General features: G+C 41.7%; 1 protein-coding gene across 2 annotated transcripts in view; it reads right to left on the bottom strand.

Annotated features, from left to right (window-relative positions):
- LOC139580615 (piggyBac transposable element-derived protein 5-like) overlaps positions 1-24829 on the bottom strand; it is a 40163-nt gene that overhangs the window by 8114 nt on the left and 7220 nt on the right. The window contains exons 2-5 of one of the 2 annotated variants that reach the window (XM_071409474.1): positions 18210-18640; positions 11349-11483; positions 10153-10333; positions 635-832 (exon numbers count right to left, since the gene is read on the bottom strand). In XM_071409474.1, the coding sequence (XP_071265575.1) occupies positions 635-832; positions 10153-10333; positions 11349-11483; positions 18210-18640 (945 nt within the window). Of the gene's footprint in view, positions 1-634; positions 833-7793; positions 8022-10152; positions 10334-11348; positions 11484-18209; positions 18641-24829 lie in introns of those variants that run through there. The other variant, XM_071409475.1, reaches the window with a different exon arrangement.

Raw genomic sequence — 24829 nt, 5'->3', positions numbered from 1 at the left:
TGTATTCAACAAGAAAAATCCTCCCAAACACTTGAAACATTCAGCACTTCTTTTAACACAGCCATGAACAGAATCCAAACCCTCAATTCCACTCATCTACTCTGGATCCTTGCTGTTTATCTATCCAGATTTAATGCATTTTCCCACCTAATTTATTTTACAAATGGGATTAAATGTGTGGGGTGAGCGCCTTTCACATGCCACGGAACAGGGATTTTCTCCCATTTCCATTATCTCTGAACATCACTCATACAGGGAGAGACAGAGTGATGAGGTGCTACATCAGGGTTTCTCAGTCTACAGGGTAGATTAAGAGTGCATTAACAACTAGGAGTTACTGTGGTCTGTTAAATCCACATCATGTCAATGGTGGGTGGTGACTCATACTGTATCAGTCAGCCCTAAAGAGCTTAATAATGATGCTCCATTTCAGAGCATTATATTGACACAGTAGGCCGACATGATCAAAATAAAGAGAAACGTTTTGCTTTAAAATTGAAGGATGTTCACTCTAAAATCTATGCCCATGATTGAATACCATTTAAACATCCCCCTGAATGCATGTTCTGAATGAAAATGTATGAAAAAGAAAACATGGGTAATATCACATCAGTCCCAAAGCAGGTCTCCTTACCTTTCTTGGTGGGTGAGTAGGCGTTGGTAAGGAAGCGGAAGTGTCCCTTGTTGTACCAGCTGATGAGGGAGGTGTTACCTCTCATCATGCTGCAGGACTGGCCCCTCTGCTGGGGGCTCTCAGGGTTCACCAGCATGGACTGGGGCAGGCCGGTGCAGTCACTCTTTCTGGTGCTCAGCAGCCCACAGCAGTAGATCTCTGGCAGAGGACAAACACTCACCTTTAGACATCTGGGACACGTTCAGGATGGTGCAACATACAGAACGTTACAGATATAAATGTAATGAATGGAGATGACATAATTCCTTACTTTAAAATGTCGGAGGCACTTTATATTTGAACGAACCACCACACTGTATAATCTGTACATGTTAGCTGACTATTTCCCCTTCTTTCTTAAAGCCCATCCTCTCCCACCACCTGCAGTAATGATAGATGGCACAGATTGCAGGTGGCCAGTATGTGTTCAGATTGAGATCAGAGGATAAAGCCTAGAGGAGGACACCAAGAGGACAGACTCGCTCTCACACTACCTCTTACTCGGCAAGGGGTAAAAGAAAGACAATGGCGTTTTTAATTGAGCTGGAGCTGAACATGATTAATATCTCTATGTCAGCTGCTGCAGGGCTACGGGGCTGGTTTACTGTGGCATCACTTCCCCTCTCACCAGGCTGTTCACTTTGTTAATTAAAACAGTAGGATGAACTGGTGGTCTAGGTTTCTAAAATAAACCTTGGGAAAATTTACTGTACGTCATCTTTACAGTTTACTCTATGTCTGGTTGTGCAGCCTAGTGGGTGCTAGGCATGGAAGCAGCAAAATAAACAATTCACATGTTGGTTCTCAGGGTTAACTTCAATTGACGGTCTTCTTTTTCATTACTACAGTAGCAGGAGGACATGTACGGTAATTAAAAACAGCAGGGGATGAGCAGGGAGTGATGAGAAAGGAGATTACAGTACAAACTTTGGAAAACCATCCCCCTGCTAGCTAGCTGCCTTACAAGGGGGATTGAAAAACTAGCTAGGTAGAATACGCCATAGACCAAGCTATGGTAAGATAAGATTTCAGCGAAGACAAACACTGCAGTTAGCTACACTACATTTCCTTGACGAAGAACAACCAAGACCACAACAAAAACCATAGCCGAGAAAACAAATTGCTTTATTAAGAAACAATATGCTAAACTGAACAAAAATATGACGGCAACATGTAAAGTGTTGATCCCATGTTTCATGAGCTGAAATAAAAGATCAACATTTTTCCATACGCACAAAAAGCTTTGTCTCTCAAATTTCATGCACAAGTTTGTTTACATCCCTGTTAGCAGCATTTCTCCGTTGCCAAGATAATCCATCCACCTGACAGGTGTGGCATATCAAGAAGTTGATTAAACAACATGATCATTACACAGGTGCACCTTGTGCTGGGGACAATAAAAGGCGACTAAAAATTTGCAGTTTTGTCACACAACGCCACAAAAAAAGTTTTGAGGGAGCGTGCAATTGGCATGCTGACTGCAGGAATGTCCACCAGAGCTGTTGCCAGATAATATTCATTTCTCTACCATAAGCCACCTCCAACATCATTTTCGAGAATTTGGCAGGAGGTCCTCACAACAACAGACCATGTGTAAACACGCCAGCCTAGGACCTCCACATCCGGTTTCTTTACCTGCAGGATCGTTTGAGACCAGCCATCCAGACAGCTGATGAAACTGTGGGTTTGCAGAACCAAAGAATTTCTGCACAATCTGTCAGGAACCATCTCAGGGAAGCTCATCTGTGTGCTCGTCGTCCTCACCAGGGTCTTGACCTACTGAAGTTTGGCGTTGTAACCCAATTCAGTGGGAAAATCCTCACCTTCGATGGCCACTGGGACAATGGAGAAGTGTGCTCTTCACAGAAGAATCCCAGTTTTAACTGTACCGGGCAGAAGGCAGACACCGTCTACGGCGTCTTGTGGGTGAGCGGTTTGCTGATGTCAACGTTGTGAACAGAGTGCCCCATGGTGGCTGTGGGGTTATAGTATGGACAGGCATAAGTTACGGACAACGAACAAATTGCATTTTATCGATGTCAATTTGAATGCACAGAAATACCATGACAAGCTCCTGAGGCCCATTGTCGTGCCATTCATCCACCGCCATCACCTCATGTTTCAGCATGATAATGCACGACCCCATGTCGCAAGGATCTGTACACAATTCCTGGAAGCTCAAAATGTCCCAGTTCTTCCAGGGCCTGCATACTCACCAGACATGTCACCCATTGAGCATGTTTGGGATGCTCTGGATCGATGTGTTCAGTTCCTGTCATTATCCAGCAACTACAGCCACTGAAGAGGAGCCTGATCAAATCTATGCGAAGGAGATGTGTTGCACTGCATGAGGCAAATGGTGGTCACACCAGATACTGACTACTTTTCTGATCCATGCTCCTACCTTAAGGTATCTGTGACCAACATATCTATGTTCCCAGTCATGTGAAATCCATAGATTCGGGCCTAATTAATTTATTTCAATTGACTGATTTCTTGAACTGTAACTCTGTAAAATCTAATAAATTGTTGCATGTTGCGTTTATATTTTTGTTCAGTGTAGTTATGAACCGCATTTAGTCAATGGTTGAACCCCAAATGCACATGTCTCAGTTCAGTTGTGCACTACAAGTAAGCAAATGCACGCTAACATCAGACAATTTACCAGGTCCGGCATACGCTCCCTTTCCTGCTTTCTTGTCATTATTATAATCAACATTTGTACTGACTGATTAAAATGGTGTCGAGTTACTTTTCAGTGTGTTCCCAGAAAATCTGAAGTCGCCATCCACAAGTAAAGTAGTTAGGGGGTGCGAGTGCTGCACACGGTGCACCCAGGTAAAACAACTTTAGAATCATTGAGGGGGTTCGATTAATCTCACCCGGGAGCCATTGTAGGCATGTTTTGCATAGGCTAAATGTTGATTGCATTCGATTTGGAACCGGGCTGCCTCCTGGGCATGAGCCAGGTGCCCCGCTCTTTCCGACAGTCGGCTCAAATTAAGCACGTGTAGTAGGTAAGCACGTGTAGTAATGAGTAGGATTCTGTGTTCACATGCAAAATTGATTACTTTTGATTAAAATGCTTTATCTTCCGTCCCTCCCCACTTTCATAGCCCGGTGTACCCTGGGCCAGATTAATCGAACCCCCTCTCTGCTTGCTTAAATTGTGCGCCATTGCTGCGCATTCAAAATAAAATTACATGCTTGCTAACTTAGCTACATTATTACATGAGTCGGTTTTCAGAAAATCGACTGTTTTAGACTATTGTATTTTAACCAAGTGTGAGAAACAAACATTCAATCAGTATAGAGTGAATAAACCAAATCATTTCGGAACCGACGCTTCCAGACTCCATTTCAAATGGTCTGTCTAACTACATTTTTTAAGAACAGGATTTGTCGTGTAATATTTAATTATCTGTCTATAGATCTGAAGAGTGTGGGTTTGCCTCCCGGAGGATACATTTGGACCATTCATTTGTTTATAGTTTTGACAGCCCCCTCCCGCCACACACACACACACACACACACACACACACACACACACACACACACACACTTTCATTTATTAAGTGGCTCTTAAAAGAGCCTTTGAGTTCGTGGAGTGGCAGGCAAGTGTCAGTGAGTGTGGTGGTGTGTACTACTGCGTGCGTTTTGCTAGAACGGAGGAGACCTGCTCTCAGACTCTAAAGGAAGAGGTCGTTGCCCTCATCTCTGAAAAGCACATTACACGCTATGCCTACGGTACTGCCCAAGGACACAGTGCTTTATGGCAGAGTGGTGGATTGTGGGCATGCGCCTGTCAAGGAGAAATGCAAGCTGGCCCATGTAAAGCTGACAAACGACTTCAAAAAATTCAAATGGACTCAGTACACATGGTACTTCGGACAATACTTAAAATCTATGTTCTGTTCCAAATTTGTGAGTATTCCCATCTGTTTTCATATTTATACTACCCTTTATAAATGTGGGAATGTATGGTATTTTACTGGAGTTGGACAGCTGTGTACAGAATTACTGAGAACATTTGTAGCTAAAGGATTTATAGCACCTATCCAATGTCAGATATGTAAATATGTATATAATTGTTCTTAAGAGTGTTTTGTACTTTTATTTTACAGGTGTTTCACAGCAGTAGTTGTATCAGGAGTTACCAAAATTGCTCTTGAAGATCCACAGGGTTAGGCATGTTTTTATTTTTTCAAGCCTAGTACCATACCTGATTCTACTACTCAGCTGTTCATCAAGACCTTAGCTGTTCACGAAGACCAAAATCAGGTGTGGTAGAACTAGGCTTGAACAAAAACACCTGCATAAACCTGTAGCTTGTCAAGAGCAATTGTGGCCATCCCTGAATTGTATTTACATAGTTGACTATATCTGATGAATATACATTTGGTTGTACATTTTATATTTAGTGATAACTCACTTTTGTTTACAGGTAATGTTGTACTAGGCTTTCTTCAATAAACTTTTAAAAAGGTACATTTTCATGTAAATAGTTAATTGGTATATGTTGATTATTTGTGTATTGTCCAGGAGCTTGCTTAACTGTTTTAAGAGAGATAAGGGAATAAAATCCAGTTTACTACATATTTACTTAAATGGGTTTCTGGTTTTTCACTTCCCTCCAGAAAATCAACTGTTAATATTAAATAAATACTAACAACTACATTACTTATGTTGCCATTTGTCATTATTGTTTACTTTTACTGTTGTGTTCTAAAGTTGTTGAATAATCACCTTCCGGTGTAAAAAACATGGAAATTAAAACCAAAAAATAAACTTTTAAGTGAGAGGTAAGCATTGGTCTGAAGCTGGAAATTCACATGAGCACAACAATGCCTAATCCACCCATGCTCTACCAAGGTTTACCAACACACAGCTTTGACCTACTACAGTAACTATGTTGGTATTGTACTTCAAACTACAGTATGTGTAGGCAGAGTACTTAGGATTCAAACAGCCTAATTCATACTCTCTTCAGATGGACAAAGGACTTTATGGTGTCCTGCTATTAAAATTATATATATAAAATTTGGCTGTATGTATTTTTAGATATAGGCCTATTGTAAATGTGTATTATTGTTGTATCACCATCTTTATTACAAAAATAAATACAAGTACAAACATAACTTTAAGCTACATATTATTTTGACAAAAGTAATGAACTGTCCATTGATCAGCAAAGCAATTGATTGAACAGGCCCATGTTTGAAACACAAGTTGTTCTGAGCTTATGTCAATATTGAACAGGTAAGCTAACAGTTACAGAAATAAGGAATGCAGACAGCCTCTATCTATCTGAGCTATTGTGTCCAACACACCACCACCTGTTGTTATGTTAGGCAGCATACTGACCAAAAAATGTGGTTATTATATAATGCACCACATTACTCAATCAAGTCTGATGGTCTTGTACAGTGAGGGAAAAAAGTATTTGATCCCCTGCTGATTTTGTACGTTTGCCCACTGACAAAGAAATGATCAGTCTATAATTTTAATGGTAGGTTTATTTGAACAGTGAGAGACAGAATAACAACAAAAATATCCAGAAAAACGCATGTCAAAAATGTTATAAATTGATTTGCATTTTAATGAGGGAAATAAGTATTTGACCCCCTCTCAATCAGAAAGATTTCTGGCTCCCAGGTGTCTTTCATACAGGTAACGAGCTGAGATTAGGAGCACACTCTTAAAGGGAGTGCTCCTAATCTCAGTTCCTTACCTGTATAAAAGATACCTGTCCACAGAAGCAATCAATCAATCAGATTCCAAACTCTCCACCATGGCCAAGACCAAAGAGCTCTCCAAGGGTGTCAGGGACAAGATTGTAGACCTACACAAGGCTGGAATGGGCTACAAGACCATCGCCAAGCAGCTTGGTGAGAAGGTGACAACAGTTTCTGCGATTATTCGCAAATGGAAGAAACACAAAATAACTGTCAATCTCCCTCAGCCTGGGGCTCGATGCAAGATCTCACCTCGTGGAGTTGCAATGATCATGAGAACGGTGAGGAATCAGCCCAGAACTACACAGGAGGATCTTGTCAATGATCTCAAGGCAGCTGGGACTATAGTCATCAAGAAAACAATTGGTAACACACTACGCCGTGAAGGACTGAAATCCTGCAGCGTCCGCAAGGTCCCCCTGCTCAAGAAAGCACATATACATGCCCGTCTGAAGTTTGCCAATGAACATCTGAATGATTCAGAGGACAACTGGGTGAACGTGTTGTGGTCAGATGAGACCAAAATGGAGTTCTTTGGCATCAACTCAACTTGCCGTGTTTGGAGGAGGAGGAATGCTGCCTATGACCCCAAGAACACCATCCCCACCGTCAAACATGGAGGTGGAAACATTATGCTTTGGGGGTGTTTTTCTGCTAAGGGGACAGGACAACTTCACCGCATCAAAGGTACGATGGACGGGGCCATGTACCGTCAAATCTTGGGTGAAAACCTCCTTCCCTCAGCCAGGGTATTGAAAATGGGTCGTGGATGGTTATTCCAGCATGACAATGACCCAAAACACACGGCCAAGGCAACAAAGGAGTGGCTCAAGAAGAAGCACATTAAGGTCCTGGAGTGACCTAGCCAGTCTCCAGACCTTAATCCCATAGAAAATCTGTGGAGGGAGCTGAAGGTTCGAGTTGCCAAACGTCAGCCTCGAAACATTAATGACTTGAAGAAGATCTGCAAAGAGGAGTGGGACAAAATCCCTCCTGAGATGTGTGCAAACCTGGTGGCCAACTACAAGAAACGTCTGACCTCTGTGATTGCCAACAAGGGTTTTTCCACCAAGTACTAAGTCATGTTTTGCAGAGGGGTCAAATACTTATTTCCCTCATTAAAATGCAAATCAATTCATAACATTTTTGACATGCGTTTTTCTGGATTTTTTTGTTGATATTCTGTCTCTCACTGTTCAAATAAACCTACCATTAAAATTATAGACTGATCATTTCTTTGTCAGTGGGCAAACGTACAAAATCAGCAGGGGATCAAATACTTTTTTCCCTCACTGTAAGTATAAAAGGTAGTGATGCACCGATATGACATTTTTTGCTGATACTGATATCTGATATTTTCCTTGCCAAAAAAAACAATACCGATATTTATTTTTTGCAGCCTTTTAAGCATTCTAGTACAGTTAAATAGTTAACACACACATGGACGCAGCTGTCTAAGGCACTGCATCGCAGTGCAAGAGGCATCACTACAGTCCCTGGTTCGAATCCAGCCTCCATCACATCCGGCAGTGCATAGGGCGGTGCACAATTGGCCCAGCGTCGTCCGGGTTTGGCCGTCATTGTAAATAAGAATTTGTTCTTAACCGACTTGCCTAGATAAATAAAAGGGGCACACACACAAAAAATATTTTGTTGGCATTTACGTATGTCCCCATTACCAGTAAAACATAATCAAAACCCATTTCTTTCACTTACTTGCTGTGCTGTTTCATTGTTCATTTCTTCAGTCGTTTCATTCTCAACCAGGATTTCTATGGAACGCCGTTTGGGTCTTTGCGTGCCAAAAAAGATGCACGTCAAATAACACTATTTGACGTGTCAAATAAGCTTGTTGACAAACCAGGATCTGAATTTGACAAATAAATTATAAAATTAAGTAATTATTACACATTGATTACACTATCACTTGTATTTCATATGTCACAACGATTCATCGATACGTATGCTATGATGCTGGTAAGTTGTCTCGCGTACCTACAGTGCTGGTCATTAAAAAAAAGCTAGCTAGCTCATGGATGCAAACAATGTTCTCCCCCAAAAAATTGCAAAACGACAATCTGTTTCAGTAGCTATAGTTAGCTAGCTATGTAGCAATCTAAAATAACCCTAATTTATAAGGCAGTTCTTATTTAATGGTGGTCGGACCCATCTATGTGAAGCTAGCCACAATAAGGATTAGCCACAATAGTGGACTTTAAGGTTAGCCTTCAAAATAAAAGTATGTCATAATTCTACTATTTGTATTCATTTGCATCACTGTCAATGACATACTTTTATTTTGAAGGCAAACCGCAAAATCCACTATTGTGCCGAATCCTTATTGTGGCTAGCTTCACCACACATAACCCGGTCAGGTCGAACCTCACTAGCCAGATGAAGCTAGCTGGCTGCTTATAACGTTAGCTTTGGGCAACAGGGTTAAGTAGCTGGCTAGCTATTTATTTTCATGAAGTGAAGTTCAATTTCAATAGGCGAACAACAAGTGGCAAACTAGCTAATACTTACTCACAAGGATTCCTAAATCATTGCTAAGAATAATGAAAATGACTGCAGTTTCTACTGGTCATTGTTTTCAGGCTGGTTGTATTGGTGCTAGCTAGGTTTTAAGCTAAAGCTAGCTACCCCAGAAGTTGCGGCCGAACAAATTATGCTTTATTACCAACGCGGTATTGTAAACACATCGTTCGTGGCCGGTGTTTGCAGACTTGTTTTGTACAGCTTTGACAGTGCTACTGTATCTTTTTTGACACGCAAAGACCCAAATGGCGTTCCATAGTATGTATGTCGTGAAGCTAATAGCAGTGGCGCTATTACTATTACTAACTCAACATCTGAAAAAGAGCGCACTTGGAAGTGTGTACCGGTGCTCGAACAGTCGGCGAAAGCCAACATCACCCACGACAGAGAGCGTTTGATTGTCAAGGGCAATGAATACCATTATCTTGTCTTTAATAGATTTCGCCTTTGAGTTGTCTCGCTGAATTTTTTTTACTCTTTCAAATGACTGCTCGACTTGTTTGACTGCTCGATCCACACAGCATTGTGGGCTAGGTTAGGGATGCTGTGTTGCAAGTGTAGCGCAAAATTTTACCTGGTGTCATCATGTCATGTACATACGTTATATAGGTATGCACGGCAGCTTTGACATCGTTTTTTAACATCGGCATTAAACTAGACATTGGGCCGATACCGATATTGGCATTTTTAGCTAATATCGGCCAATTCCGATATGTTTACCGATATATCGTGCATCCCTAATAAAAGCAAAGCTTGATTTCATTCAATAATTATTATTTTTTTAATCACAAAAAAGGTAGTGTAATGGGATGTCTTACTGTGTTGTGTGAAAAATCCAATACTTTACCTTGTATGAGGTAAAAATCACATTGTTGTGAAAGCACCTCCTCTAAGAGTATGGATTAGGCTGTTTGAGAAGGTTTGAATACTAAGCAACCTGCCTACACATAGTTTGAAGTACAATACCAACATAGCAACTGTAGTAGATCAAAGCTGTGTGCTGGAAAACCATGGTAGAGCATGGGTGGAATAAGCATTGTGGCGCTCCTGAATATCCTTTCTTTTTAAGCTTCAGACAAATGCCTCCTCCCCATTTAAACAGTTTTTTGTTTTTAATAGAGAAAGGATAGAGAGAAAGAAAGTGATGGGGAGAGAAAGAGACAGAGAGAGGGAAAGAAAGACAGACAGACTGAGATTAACATATACCCTGTTTCTCAAACTCCTGGTACAGGTTGAGGCTGGTGATGCTGGGTCCGGTGAAGATGATGCTGTTGCGGCCTGAGAGGTTCTGACACAGCTGTTTGGCCACCATACTGTGGAGCTGAGGCTTGTTCTTCAGGGTGGCCAACCCATCAGGACCCCGGCCCTCCTTTAGATGCACATAGATCTGGAAGAGAGATAGACAGTCAAAGCCACGATAATGTCATACATTGACATATAGAAATCAATAATGATCTGTGTAGCAGCTATCGTACCAAGTGTTCCAATTAGCGACCTTGATGTGGCTCCTACAATCTGAATCACTGGCCTGGCTTAGCTCCATTGATTACAATTTACATGTAAATATTACTCTGATCAGACAAATTGATTGACAGGCTAGTTATCATCACACAATGTAATTTATCATTTACAATATGAACCCTGTTGTTTAGTAATAGATGAGACATTAACAGTCGTTGTCTTGCAAATTACGTAAGAAAATACATAATAGATTAATTCTTCTTCCCACCAACTGGGACGGGCGTGCATATCCATTAATTCTCATGCCTTCCTGGGTCTGTTTGAGGCTTGGGGCAGCAGTCATTTGGTTATACACCCACCAAGAGCAGAGAGCAATTATACTAAGTGGACTGGCACTTTATTTTCCAAGCAGTGACTGGGCATTGCACTAATGGAATCCCATTGATTCACTCTATAACTTTTCACATTTTTTCTTATCTTCTCCCTATGGCACATTTCTGCCATAAAAGAAGGCATTTCAGAGCCAAAAGAAACCGATCGGCTTGTAAAGGCCTAACTCCTGGGAAACAACAACAGAACATTGGGTCTGGAGACTGATTGAGGCACTGGATGGTCCCATATCAGTCATCCAATCACACAGTTTGCCTGGATCTCTCAGCTGTCTGAGTGAGTGGGAAGGGTTACACTAGTCCTGTCGTATTCTAGAGTCTAGACGAATGGCAGGCAGTCTTGTGTAATTCCCGGTGAGGTTGCACAGGGGGTAATTGAAGGTGCACAGTCTTTGTCACAAAGTTGGCAAAGCACTAGCTCCCGGATATAATAGTATAAATCCAAGAGGTTACAGTACAGTCCCTCCCCTCATTTTTTCTCCACTGCTCTCACCATCTCTCTTTGTCTCATTTACACAAACATAACATGATACATGTACACACACACTGTACCTGACAGATGAAGCCAGTGGATGTGCATTGGCGGACCCACAGACTGAACTTCCGCTTCCTCCTCTTCCTCAGCTCTCTCTCTGTACAGGTGGTGATGAACACCGGGTCCTCATCAATCAGAGGCTCATGGAGCACCTATGGAACAGTGGGAATATACAGTTCATATTCAAAGGCGTCCATTCAGCCAAGACCAGGTATATAACCAGGGATGGCACCATGGCAGCGGTTTCTGACTGATTGTACTGTATAAGATGCATGTGTGTGGACTACAGACTAAGGCTAGGTAGCATCTTATCACAAAATGTAGGATATCAAAGTGGATGGAGGACCCAGGCATGCGTTGCCACAGTGATTTCCCAACGGGACCAAGGAGACACAACGAGGCACAGGTGGTGTTTGTTTAGCCCAGAGCAGAACAGGCAAACCAATACTGTATATGCACTGCCTGCTACCTCTCTGTTAATTAACTCACACCTCCTACCACTGGGGAGCCACACAGACACACCACCTGACTGAGAAGAAGTACCTAGAATATCTGCTCGGTCTGCAGGAGAGCCAGAACTCATTAGGGAGCAGGGATTTCAGACCTGCAACAGAAGTGAGTGTGTGTATCAGATTGAGCACTGTAGATAAGGTGTGATGAGGTTGTTCCAGGTTGATTTTCACCCCTATCGATTTGTTGTGATGATACAACAGAAACACCTGGCTTCTTTACAGGGAGTCAAAGAGGTAAAAAAGATAGAGACAATGTTGACAAGAGGAGTTTGAGACATTAATTATTCAGTTGGAAACAAACAGCAACTGTTCATAACTATCCACAGGTCTCCTGAAAATCCTGAAAATGATTCACAAAAGGATTTTTAAAAAGAATTCAGTTATTCCTGCATGGGTGAAGTCAGTGACAGGTGAACACATTCTGTTTAAATGTGTGTTGTCTGACTTTTCCCTGCTGCCTGGCTATAGACCTGTCCTTCATAACCTTCTACTAAGTGCTCTACTGGTAAATTACAATCATCTGTTATGCTCTATTGGTCTTTGGCCTGTGGGGGCTGAATGTCTATCAAACCCATTTATCAACCCCAATGACTTCATCTCAGTGGAGGCCATGATACAGATTCCTTCTATCAGTCTTCTCTCTGTCTCTTGCTGACAGCTACTGCATTAGCTAAGATCAGTGGCAGTTTGACAACCATTACCTGAGGGAAATACACAGTGTCTGACAAGATAGCGATGGAAACAAAAAAAGGTACACCTATTTGCCAGACCTTCTTAATTTGCTGGATCTCTAAACAGAGTTGTTTGTGTTGTCTACATTAATGAGAGAGAATATTTTTTTTTTACAGCTAGCTAAGCAGAATTGTTAATGCCACAAAGCTCAGCAATTTTTATTTATTTTCCAAAGAACCCCTGCTATGCCAGAGATGCACTGGAAGGCACTATCTGCTTTGACATGCACCGTTCCTTTCATTTTAAAAACTTGATTTAACACATTTCTATAAAGGCTTTTGTTATGCTTATTATACAGATGTAGGACCTTAATTTGATCACCCTTTTGCAGGAGAACTTTCCTGCAATGCAGGAAATGTAAAACGTGTAGTGAATGAGGTTTAAAAAGACTTCTGAAGTTTGTAGTTTCCACTTTGAAATTTCAGACTAGATTTTTACCTTACAAATTATTGAACAACCCCTACAAAAATGTCCATTAATTATAATCCACATACTAAATAACATTTCCTGTTGCTGCATTATTCATTTTCTGCTGTAGCAAACTGGCTCAAATTAAGATCCTACTGTAAATCTGTAAAAGGCAGAAGCTGAAGAAGGTAGGCTTCACAGACAGCAAAAACAGTACATGGAACATTTTGCGTAGACAATTTTTCTTCACCACAGCCAGGGAAAATGCATTCATTATTCAGACAGGACATCCACCCCTAGTCTGTGCTGATCAGAGCCCCTGGCAGAGGCAGCCCAATCAGAGACATGTTAGCAGCACATCCCACTGTGGAGCTATGGAGGGTATGTTTTACGTCATACCTTTACAGCTACTGGACTAGATGGTACTGGGCAGTAAGTGTAGATAATAAGAAAGAATGTCTGGGTGAAAGTATTTGCATTGGCGAATGATAAAAAGGTTTTGTACAGTGCCTGTTGGATTGTACACACACAGAGAGAGAGAGAAAACAAGAAAACCAGAGAGAGAGAGAGAGAAACACCCTTATCTGAGCTGAGATACTGAGGCTGTCATCAGTGCTGTGCTGTGTCCAGACTCCAGCCTTGGGGGCCCTGACCTCTAGGCCAGAGGCTGTGGTGTGAAGGTGCATTCCCTATCCCTCAGCTCTGACTGTGTGAGTCTGCCTCATTTCCATTTAAACTCCTGGGAGTGAAGTAGAGCAGAGGGGAAGGGAAATGCCCTCTCAGAACTCCTCTCCTGTCAGCTTCGGGAGGTAGCAGTGCCCTGCTTTGATCCTTCATGTCTGACAGGGAATTTACATGCAACGCACAATGCCTGATCACCAGGGAGCACGCGGAGGAAATCTGTCAGCCTCCTGTACACTGTGTATATAGCTGAGAATACACTACTTCTTGGCTGACACATTGGGCTCATCCAAGAGTTATTCTCAGATACAAGTGTTGGGGCCGGGACGATACCAGTATCGCGATACTCGTTAGTATCGTGGCAAGGATACAAAACACGAAGCAGATTTGACTTCTTTAGGAAAACTGCCCTAATGTTGGAAACAAACATCATTATGCTGTCATCCAGAGTTACATTTATTTATTTTCCAAGCTATAGCATATTTTACATACAGCAGGTTTTTAAAGAGCGAATTAAAAACTAGATATCAGTCTTGGGGATGTGGTTCGATGTGGCAGTTATTGACGTTTGTCCCCCATGGGACACCATAGGAACAAAGCCAGTATTACTTCCACAAAATACTCAGTATGAATCTAAGATACACTCTATATACACAAAAGTATGGACACTGCTTCAAATTAGTGGATTGGGCTATTTCAGCCACACCTGTTGCGGACAGGTGTATACAATGGAGCACACAGCCATGCAATCGCCATAGACAAACATTGGCAGTAGAATGGCCTTACTAAAGAGCTTACTGACTTTCAACGTGTCACTGTCATAGGATGCCACCTCTCCAACAAGTCAGTTCGTCAAATTTCTGCCCTGCTAGAGCTGCCTCGGTCAACTGTAAGTGCTGTTATTGTTAAGTGGAAACGTCTAGGAGCAACAATGGCTCAGCCGCAAAGTGGAAGGCCACACAAGCTCACAGAACAGGACCGCAGAGTACTAAAGCGCGTGGAGCGTAAAAATCATCTGTCCTTGGGTTGCAACACTCACTACCGAGTTCCAAACTGCCCCTGGAAGCAACGTCAGCACAATAACTGTTCATCAGGAGCTTCATGAAATAGGTTTCCATGGCCGAGCAGCTGTACACAAGCCTAAGATCACCATGCGCAATGCCAAGCGTTGGCTGGAGTGGTGTAAAGCTCGCCACCATTGGACTCTGGAGTAGTGTCAAAAAAAATTCTGGAGTGAAGAATCACGCTTCACCATCTGCCAGTCCGACAGACAAATCTGGGTTTGGCAGATGCCAGGAGAATGCTACTTGCCCCAATGCATAGTGCCAACTGTAATTTTTGGTGGAGGAGAAATAATGGTCTGGGGCTGTTTTTCATGGTTCAAGATAGGCCCTTTAGTTCCAGTGAAGGGAAATCTTAACGTTACAGCATACAACGACATTCTAGACCATTCTGTGCTTCCAACTTTGTGGTAACAGTCAGCATGACAATGCCCCATGCACAAAGCGAGGTCCATACGGAAATTGTTTGTCGAAATCGGTGTGGAAGAACTTGACTGGACAGAGCTCTGACCTAAATCCCGTCGAACACCTTCGGGATGAATTAGAACGCCGACTTCAACTTCTAATCGCCCAACATCAGTGCCCAACCTCACTAATGCTTGTGGCGGAATGGAAGCGTTTTCTATCAGAGAAGTTGTTTATTGCTCTTAGTTGAGCTTTAAAAGGTTTTCGTGTTTTAATTTTGGCATGGAAAAAAATATTGCGATACTGGTATCACAGCCCTAACAAGTGTTATACAATTTATTAAATTTGATTGGGCATTTTCATTCCTTCTTATTTCTTTTCTAAAATGTTATATTGGTTGTCATATTGGGAAAGTCAGTTGTACAACAATGCATTCAACTGAAATGTGTCTTCCGCATTTAAAAATTGAGCACACAGAAATGCAATCTCCATAGACAAAAATTGGCAGTAGAATGGCCCTACTGAAGAGCTCAGTGACTTTCAGTGTGGCACCGTCATAGGTTGCCATCTTTTCAATAAGTCAGTTCGTCCACCTACTTTTGACCATGTAGTGTAGATTTCCAGTTACAAACTGGGTGGTTCGAGCCCAGAATGCTGGTTGGCTGACAGCTGTGGTATATTAGACCAATAAGAAGTGCCTCATCTGCAGAGTGGACATCGAGGCGCAGTTTGTCTGCCGTTGAGAGTTGATGCTGTTTTTCTAACAACTCTTTGTTGGAATTTTCTCACACACCTTCAGCAGCTGATACTCAACCATCAGTAAAAATGATAATGTTCTTGTAGAGAAATGTCAACTATGTTGAAGCAAGTAATGAAAACAAACATCCATGGAAAATGAGAGAAAATAGCACCAGGCTCAAATCCAGTAAAGGCGATTACTGGAGGTCTTTAAGTGTGTTTTATTCTTTTCTTTTTTTTTTGTCCCTTGTTCTTACCAACATCTCCCTCTCACGTCGCTGCTCATAGTAATACACATAATCGATATCCACGTCATCGGCGCACGGGGAACAGTGGGTTAATTGCCTTGCTCAGGGGCAGAACGACTGATTTTTTTACCTTGTCAGCTCGGGGATTCAATCCAGATCCCTTTCGGTTACTGGCCCAACGCTCTAACCACTAGGCTACCTGCCACCCCGTGATTTATATGGGTTGTTAATTTGATTGTCATATTGGTTGTTATATTGGGATGTCTGTGTCAAAAAAGTAACTTAAAACTGAAGTAGAACGGAGGACAGGTATGAGAAATCCCTGCCATGGCCTGACACAGTGGCAATCACATGTAATTATTTCTGTGAGGTCAACAACATTTCAACTTCGTATCCTCCCAGCCCACTTCTTCCTCCCAGCCCACTTCTTCCTCCCAGCCCACTTCTTCCTGGCACAGAAACACAGACAGGTTGTCCTCCTTTCAGAAAAGTTCACATTGCCAAGGTTCTGAAAGAGATGGTGGAATCTTCATGGGAGGTTGCAAATTGACTCATGTCAATCAATTCAAAATGCAGCAAGGATATTCAGTGTGCATTGGCTTGTTCTGAACTTAATCTGAACCAATCCCTCTTGATTAGACAACCCAAATACACATTATTCAGCTGCTGCCAGATGTGAGATTAACATTTGAATAGAGTTTAATTAGACAGAAAACAAGTTTACTCTTCACAGAACAATGCTTTGGGAGCTGAATATTTAACTGTGAGTCTGTTCTAAACTAGGACAAACATGGACACAATGTACTATTGTTCCAGGAATGTTTGTCCAAAAGACAACCTACCTATCTGAAGAACACTGTGTTGTATTTTGAGTCTGTTCTAAATGTACCCAGAGCTGGGTACACCAAGCTGTAATATCCTGTGTCTGTTTGTGTTGTAAATATTTACAGTGCAGGATACTGAACTGTAATATACAATAACTGATGTGTATCATCTAAAAGGTGATCTAAAAGTTGTTATGATCTAAAATGGTTAATTTAACTCAATATAATGTAACTGTCATCTGCAGGTGTTGCAACCGGTTCAGGGAACAGAACTGAAAACTGGAAAATAACAAACCTTTTTCAAGGAACAGAATCAGAACCGGGAACGAAAGTGATTCATACTGTTCTGGAACAGAACCATTATTTTGAAAGCATGAGAACTGCTTAATAACATTTTATGTTCCAGGCATTTTTTTCTAGTCCCACAAAAAAACACCAACAAAACACCTATGCAAAGCCCTCCCTCTGTCACTCTGAAAAATATTCCAGTGTCTGCCTGAATGCTGAAAATCTTTGCTAGTGTGTGTGCATATTTAGGCTACATGCCCCTCCCCTACTGTACTGACGTTACAAGTGTAATTCAGAAGATAGGGAGAGATTAATTAGCTTGAGAACAATGGATTAATTTTCTATGCTAGTTAAAGATACTATAGGCCTAGTTGTGACATTTCACGTTGAATTTTTTAACTACAAAAAGTAAGATGTGTTTTTAATTATTGTGCCCCTCTGCACACACAAGCTATATAGCTAGCTAGCTCCAGCTTGTTAGCTAGCTAGCTCAAAGGACATTCAAAGTTCCTCCCTAGAAGCCGCTCCTCCTAGGTATAATTCGGTGGTCCTAATTCAGATAATGCATGTCATAACAAGATGCCCAGCGCTTCAAGCCTCCTCCTCAACCCACTCTTGCGCTCTCCCCACCCGCAACATTTCAGTCACATCTTGCGCTATAGGCTACACTTGTCTGCCCATCACACATGTAAACAACTAGCTTGCCTCCTCTATCCACACTGATTGGTGAAGTAAACTTGAGCTAACATTGAAGTCAATGAGCTAACTGTAAAGAATTGTGTATTTCACAGGTTAAAAAAGGAACTATATAAATCATACCTTTTTTTGGTTCGACCGGTTCAGAACATTATTCTGCTGGTCGTAACAGTGTAACAGATCAAAAGAAATTGGGGAAAATAAATATTTTTGGTTCCAACCCCTAGTCATCTGTACTAAACGTGTCCAAAGCTAAACAGTTCACACCGCAGCCCAGCGCCATACCTGAGTCTGAGAGGGGCGGAAGGTGCTGCAGCCGAACGACTGCTGCAGTGAGTCCAGGAAGGGCTGGATCTTGTAGAGGCCATGGCTGCCGTGGCTGGAGCGGAAGGCCACGATATGGAAGTACTTGAGGATCTTCTCGAAGCGTGCCTGGCTCATCTTGAGTGCAATGCTGCGATTGCTGAAGAAGCCGCTGCTCCAGATACTGAGCACTGACTCACAGCGGTGAACGCTGGTGGAAGTCACGAAGCCCAGGAAGGCCTTCATCTCAGCCGCCGTCACATTCCGCCAGCCCTCGTCGCTGCCGAAGCGCTCCTGGTACTTCTTGGCGTACATGTTGGTCTGCATCACCATGTTCTGGATGGCGTTGTCGGGCACAAAGAGCTGGAAGAAGTCCATGCAAGTGGCTGTGGCTGGCATTCTCTGGATAGGGCCTGGTGACAGGGAGAGAGACAGACAGATGATGGAGCTGCAGTCAAAGCATCACTCGCCCATTTCAAAACCTGCCTCAGATTGTTATTTTCATTTGACAGCATCAATCACACATTACTTGTAAATTGAGTCTTACTTTTAAACGACTATGATTTTTTTTAAAGTTACAGTACTTTGACAGTATGGAGCTCTTTTGTGCATAGAGTTATTTTGTACTCTAAAAAAGCAAAACGCATAGGCCTGCATATGAACCAACATTTCTTTCCAGTCTTTGTGATTTGGATTGCAGGTCACTGTCAACCCTCGGGCTGCAATCAACTTCTATTCAACATGACAGTAACCATAATGTCATCGAAACAAGAATACAGCTTTTTGGGCTTGAAGAAATGGTTCATTAATATAATATGTTACAACACTATCGTGGATGAAAACAGCCATTGTCTTGTCTCGAACATGTCAGATGAAACACAATTAATTCCTGCTTATGCAAGCCGACAGCTATAACCTTGTTTAGGTCAAGCCCACTCATCGACATTGACATACTAGTTTCCATTCATGTTAATCAAGTCAAGGCTAACTTGGTGAATGAAAATCTTACCTTCTCATTTAATATAATAATAATTTAATGAAATCACAAGTCCAATACAGCAAATGAAAGATAAACATCTTGTGAATCCAGCCAACATGTCCGATTTTTAAAATGTTTTACAGCGAAAACACAACATATATTTATGTTAGCTCACCACCATATCCAAAAAAACACAGCCATTTTTTCACAGCAAAGATAGCTTTCACAAAACCCACAAATAGAGATAAAATTAATCACTAACCTTTGAACAACTTCATCAGATGACAGTCATATGACATCATGTTATACAATACATTTATGTTTTGTTCGATTATGTGCATATTTATAGCCCCAAATCGTGGTTTTACATTGGCGCGATGTTCAGAAATGACTCCAAAATAGCGAAAGTAATTACAGATAGCCACGTGAAATACAGAAATACTCATCATAAACTTTGATGAAAGATACATGTTTAACATATAATTAAAGATACACTGGTTCTTAATGCAACCGCTGTGTTAGATTTAAAAAAATAACTTTAGTAAAAAGCACAGCATGCAATAATCTGAGACAGCGCTCAGCCATTCTCCGCCATGTTGGAGTCAACAGAAATACGAAATTACATCATAAATATTCCCTTACCTTTGATGATCTTTCATCAGAATGCAGTGCCAAAAATCCTAGTTCCACAATAAATCATTTTTTTGTTTTATAATGTCCATTACTTCTGTCGAATTAGCAACTTTGGCTAGCATGTGTAGTTCACGTGTCCATAGAACTTTACGCTAATGAACGAAAACTTCAAAAAGTGATATTACAAATCGAATAAACTGGTCAAACTCAGTTGAGAAACAATCTTCAGGATGTTTTTCTCATATATATCCAATAATGTCCCAGACGGAGCATTTCTTCATGTCTATATAACGCATTGCAGACAAGGACATGACATTCCCAGTGTGCATGGCCAAGAATATGCCTGACCTGTCACTCCAAAGGCTCTCATTCGGTCCCACATCAGGCTAGACACTTCATTCCACGTTCTACTGCCTGTTGACATCTAGTGGAAGGCGTATGAAGTGCATACAGATCCATAAATATAAGGCATTTGAATAGGCGATGCCTTTCACAGCGACCCATTTCAGAATTTTCACTTCCTGTTTGGAAGTTTGCCTGCCATATGAGTTCTGTTTTACTCACAGATATAATTCAAACAGTTTTAGAAACTTCAGAGTGTTTTCTATACAATAGTAATAATAATATGCATATCATATGATCTAGGACAGAGTACGAGGCTGTTTAATTTGGGCACCAATTCATCCAAAAGTGAAAATGTCACCCCCTATCCCTATTAACTAATTTGGCAATGTGTAAGATTAAGGTAAGGCGGTCCTCCTTTAAGACTGACTTAGTCTTCCAGACAGTGAACTCTAGCATTTAGAGCCAATTAATAGAGAATAGACAGGCGTGACTCTCTTTCAATTAAAAGCTGATGATCCATAAGGTGTAATAAAATGATCAGCTGTTATTCGTGTGAGAGAGAGTCAGACCTATTTTTCTTGGCACACTTGTAGCAAGCACATTTACTGGAGTGAGAAAATGTCTCTAAACAGCAGTCTAAATTCAGGCCCAATTAACCACATAAGGAAGACTGTTTGGGTTAGACCATTTTTAAAAGCTATTTAGCTAAAAGGAAGATTCTCATGTCCTCTCTAATGTCCCTAAGAGATAAGGAAAATGTTGGGTCTTAAAGGGACCAAAATTAACTAGTTTAGTTTGCTGAAGAAATACAGTAGATTTTTACATTACTGCTCTTGCACTGAATGTACAGGACAGGTTGACCGTGCTACAAGTTGTTACTTTTAGGCACTTAGTCCTGTATAGTTTGTAACTATTGTAGCTCACCAATTCCTCAAACCCAGCCTGAGAGATACATCTAAGTAGGCTTCAGGCCAAAGGGTGTCTCACACTGCAGAAATTGTTTCAAAAACCACTAATTTAATCCAGTAGACTTTCAAACTTGACAGCAATACAGCATGACTGCCTTAGATACAGGGATTTCCAAAGACAGATTCATACAGGTTTCCACAAAAGCAATACAGTAAACAAAAGTCATATCAAAAATACTATGCATAATAAATATTTTTTATGGAATAGAATTGTTTTATTCCCTTGATTAAGAATTCCTATCTGAGAAGAGTTTTCCCACATTTTCAGCACATTATGATAAATTATTTCTATCCCACACCATTAACTGATAGCATAGGATTAAGGATTTTAAGAAGTCTTCTGCTACTGAAGACATCAGTAAGAGGAGCCTCAAAAGCATTCACTAACCACTGCATATACTACTCTCCCATAATCCTGCCTTTACAGCTCATATTTAAACTAGGGTGTAAGTTATTCTGTTAGGCAACAACCACATGGGAGAGTTCCACAAAAAACATATAATGGTACATATTCTGTAAGAGATACATTTTTATTAGGATTGATTAATCATTCAGATTGAAAAGATTACTGTGTTGGCTGCGTTTACCACAAAAGTAACCCACCGGGCACACACTGGTTGAATCAACATTGTTTCCACATCCTTTCAACCAAATTACGTTGAACCAATGGAATAGAAGTTGAATTGACATCTGTGCAAAGTGGGAAGACACTGATTCTACAACTACAGTAATGTACACACTAAATGCAGGGGGTTGGTATTCAGATTATGTAGGTTTTGAAATCAAATGTCAGTCTTTCAGGCACGGAAACAGACTTGCACCTTTTTGACATTAATCGGTCTGAAATGACTGAAAATACTGCGGTACAGTGTTTATAATAGGAACATATTGTAGATAACGTATGTCACATTCAACAAAGTCAAATGGAGCTGGATTGAATCCAAAGGCTTTCTATCATAAACATTTTACATAATATATTGTTATACATTATACTGTAATAAAATATACTGTAACTCATGGGGGGGGGGTCCTAATGTGCATACGCATCACCGCAGTGATTTTACTAGGATAATGATGTAAACCAATAGGATGACATTTCAGACCCATGGACATGCTTACTAAGTACTCCCTATCCCTGTAATAGCTGTGTGATTTTCACAATGGACTAAATATCAATCATACAGACTCCATCTCTCATTTTGCCTATGAAAACTGCATGTTGTGCAGACATTTTTCAAAGGTTATATTTATGTATGTAGGAGTAATGTTCCCATATTTACTCTGTCAGCAAAGTCAAACCCACATCTCAAGCTCCACATGAACATTTTGTTTCTCTAGTTGGACCTTGCACTGGATATCCTTGTCCTCAGTGAGCACCCGCTTGCTGCATCCAAACCTTCAGTTGAGTTAACCTTACCACAGAACCACCTCATGTTCATCTTTCCTGGCCACACCAGCCCTGTGTCCTGCCTATTTGCTCATCTACTAATGGGTTTGATGCAGTCAAGCTTTTACTGCTCATTCAATATACCTGCCAGCACTACCATTTGTGTCAAAAGTCTCAAATAACTTATAGGGAAATACCTAGTCCAATGCACAACTGAACGCAATCAACCGAAATGTGTCTTCCTTGATCATTTGATGATCCAAGATGGCGTAGGCAGTGAAGACGTGTTTTTGTTCGTCCTCTTGTGTACTTTTGTATTTTTCTTCTTTTTTGTATATATTTAAATTTTATTTTCACTCTTTTCCATTTTAATTCGATTATACCTTCCGGTAACCTGCCTCACCCAATGTGATACGGAATCGCTATTATTTGTAATTTTAGAACACATTCAAGAACCACCAGAAGTTAATTAGCTACAAGCTATTTAGTCATTGTTAGCCACTGCTAGCGGCTTTTACCTTCTGCACAGATACCAGCCCTGTTTTTTAGCCTGGATAATACTCGCCAATCTACCAGTATTGGACTATCTCTCCACTACAACGCCGGATTCCTGCCGTAATCCCTGGACCACCACTTCTGATCTTCACAGCTAGCTAGTGGCTAACGCCCCTGCCACGAAGCTAGCACCAGTTAGCCGTGAGCCAGGCGCATCTCCCGGCTAGCAAACTAAATTCTACAATACTTCTTTCGCCATCTGGCTTAGATCCTCTGTCGACACGGCGCCCCGCCGCACCACCACGACTGGTCTGCCGACGAATGCTCCATCTGCTGTGCCTTCAACCGGCCTCCGTCGGAGTAGACGCTCCTACTAGCCCCGGGCTACTAACTTTAAACGCCGTGTCGCCCGCGTGTTAGCGTAGTGGCGACTACTCCGCGGCTTCCCTGTTCCATCTACTGCTGCCCCCTGGACACTATGATCACTTGGCTACATAGCTGATGCCTGCTGGACTGTCCATTAATTCACGGTACTCCATTCTGTTTATTTTTTTTAATCTGTCGGCCCCAGCCACGAACTCAGGCTCTGGGTGTAGTTATTCCGACCCTCTCTGCCTAGTCATCGCCATTTTACCTGCTGCTGTTGTGTTAGCTGTTAGCTGATTAGCTGTTGCTGTCTCACCTGTTGTCTTAGCTAGCTCTCCCAATCAATACCTGCGATTACTTTATGCCTCGCTGTATGTCTCTCTCAAATGTCAATATGCCTTGTATACTGTTGTTCAGGTTAGTTATCATTGTTTTAGTTTATAATGGAGCCCCTAGTTCCACTCTTCATACGTCTGACACCTCCTTTGTCCCACCTCCCACACATGCGGTGACCTCACCCATTATAACCAGCATGTCCAGAGATACAATCTCTCTTATCATCACCCGGTGCCGGCTCCTTTTATTCTTTGTCTCCAACGCTCTAGGCGACCAGTTTTGATAGCCTTTAGCCGCACCCTCATCCTACTCCTCCTCTGTTCCTCGGGTGATGTGGAGGTAAACCCAGGCCCTGCATGTCCCCAGGCACCCTCATTTGTTGACTTCTGTGATCGAAAAAGCCTTGGTTTCATGCATGTCAACATCAGAAGCCTCCTCCCTAAGTTTGTTTTACTCCATGCTTTAGCACACTCTGCCAACACTGATGTCCTTGCCGTGTCTGAATCCTGGCTTAGGAAGGCCACCAAAAATTCTGAGATTTCCATACCCAATTATAACATTTTCCGTCAAGATAGAACTGCCAAAGGGGGAGGAGTTGCAATCTACTGCAGAGATAGCCTGCAAAGTAATGTCATACTTTCCAGGTCCATACCCAAACAGTTCGAACTTCTAATTTTAAAAATGAATCTCTAAAGAAATAAGTCTCTCACTGTTGCCGCCTGCTACCGACCCCCCTCAGCTCCCAGCTGTGCCCTGGACACCATTTGTGAATTGATCACCCCCCATCTAGCTTCAGAGTTTGTTCTGTTAGGTGACCTAAACTGGGATATGCTTAACACCCCGGCAGTCCTACAATCTAAGCTAGATGCCCTCAATCTCACACAAATCATCAAGGAACCCACCAGGTACAACCCTAAATCTGTAAACATGGGCACTCTCATAGACATTATCCTGACCAACTTGCCCTCCAAATACACCTCTGCTGTCTTCAATCAGGATCTCAGCGATCACTGCCTCATTGCCTGTATCCGCTACGGGTCCGTGGTCAAACAACCACCCCTCATCACTGTCAAACGCTCCCTAAAACACTTCT

This window comes from Salvelinus alpinus, chromosome 7, assembly GCF_045679555.1.
Source record: "Salvelinus alpinus chromosome 7, SLU_Salpinus.1, whole genome shotgun sequence".
Taxonomy (NCBI): domain Eukaryota; kingdom Metazoa; phylum Chordata; class Actinopteri; order Salmoniformes; family Salmonidae; genus Salvelinus; species Salvelinus alpinus.
Note: the sequence above shows the minus strand (reverse complement) of the source record. Positions and strands in the feature narration are given on the sequence as shown.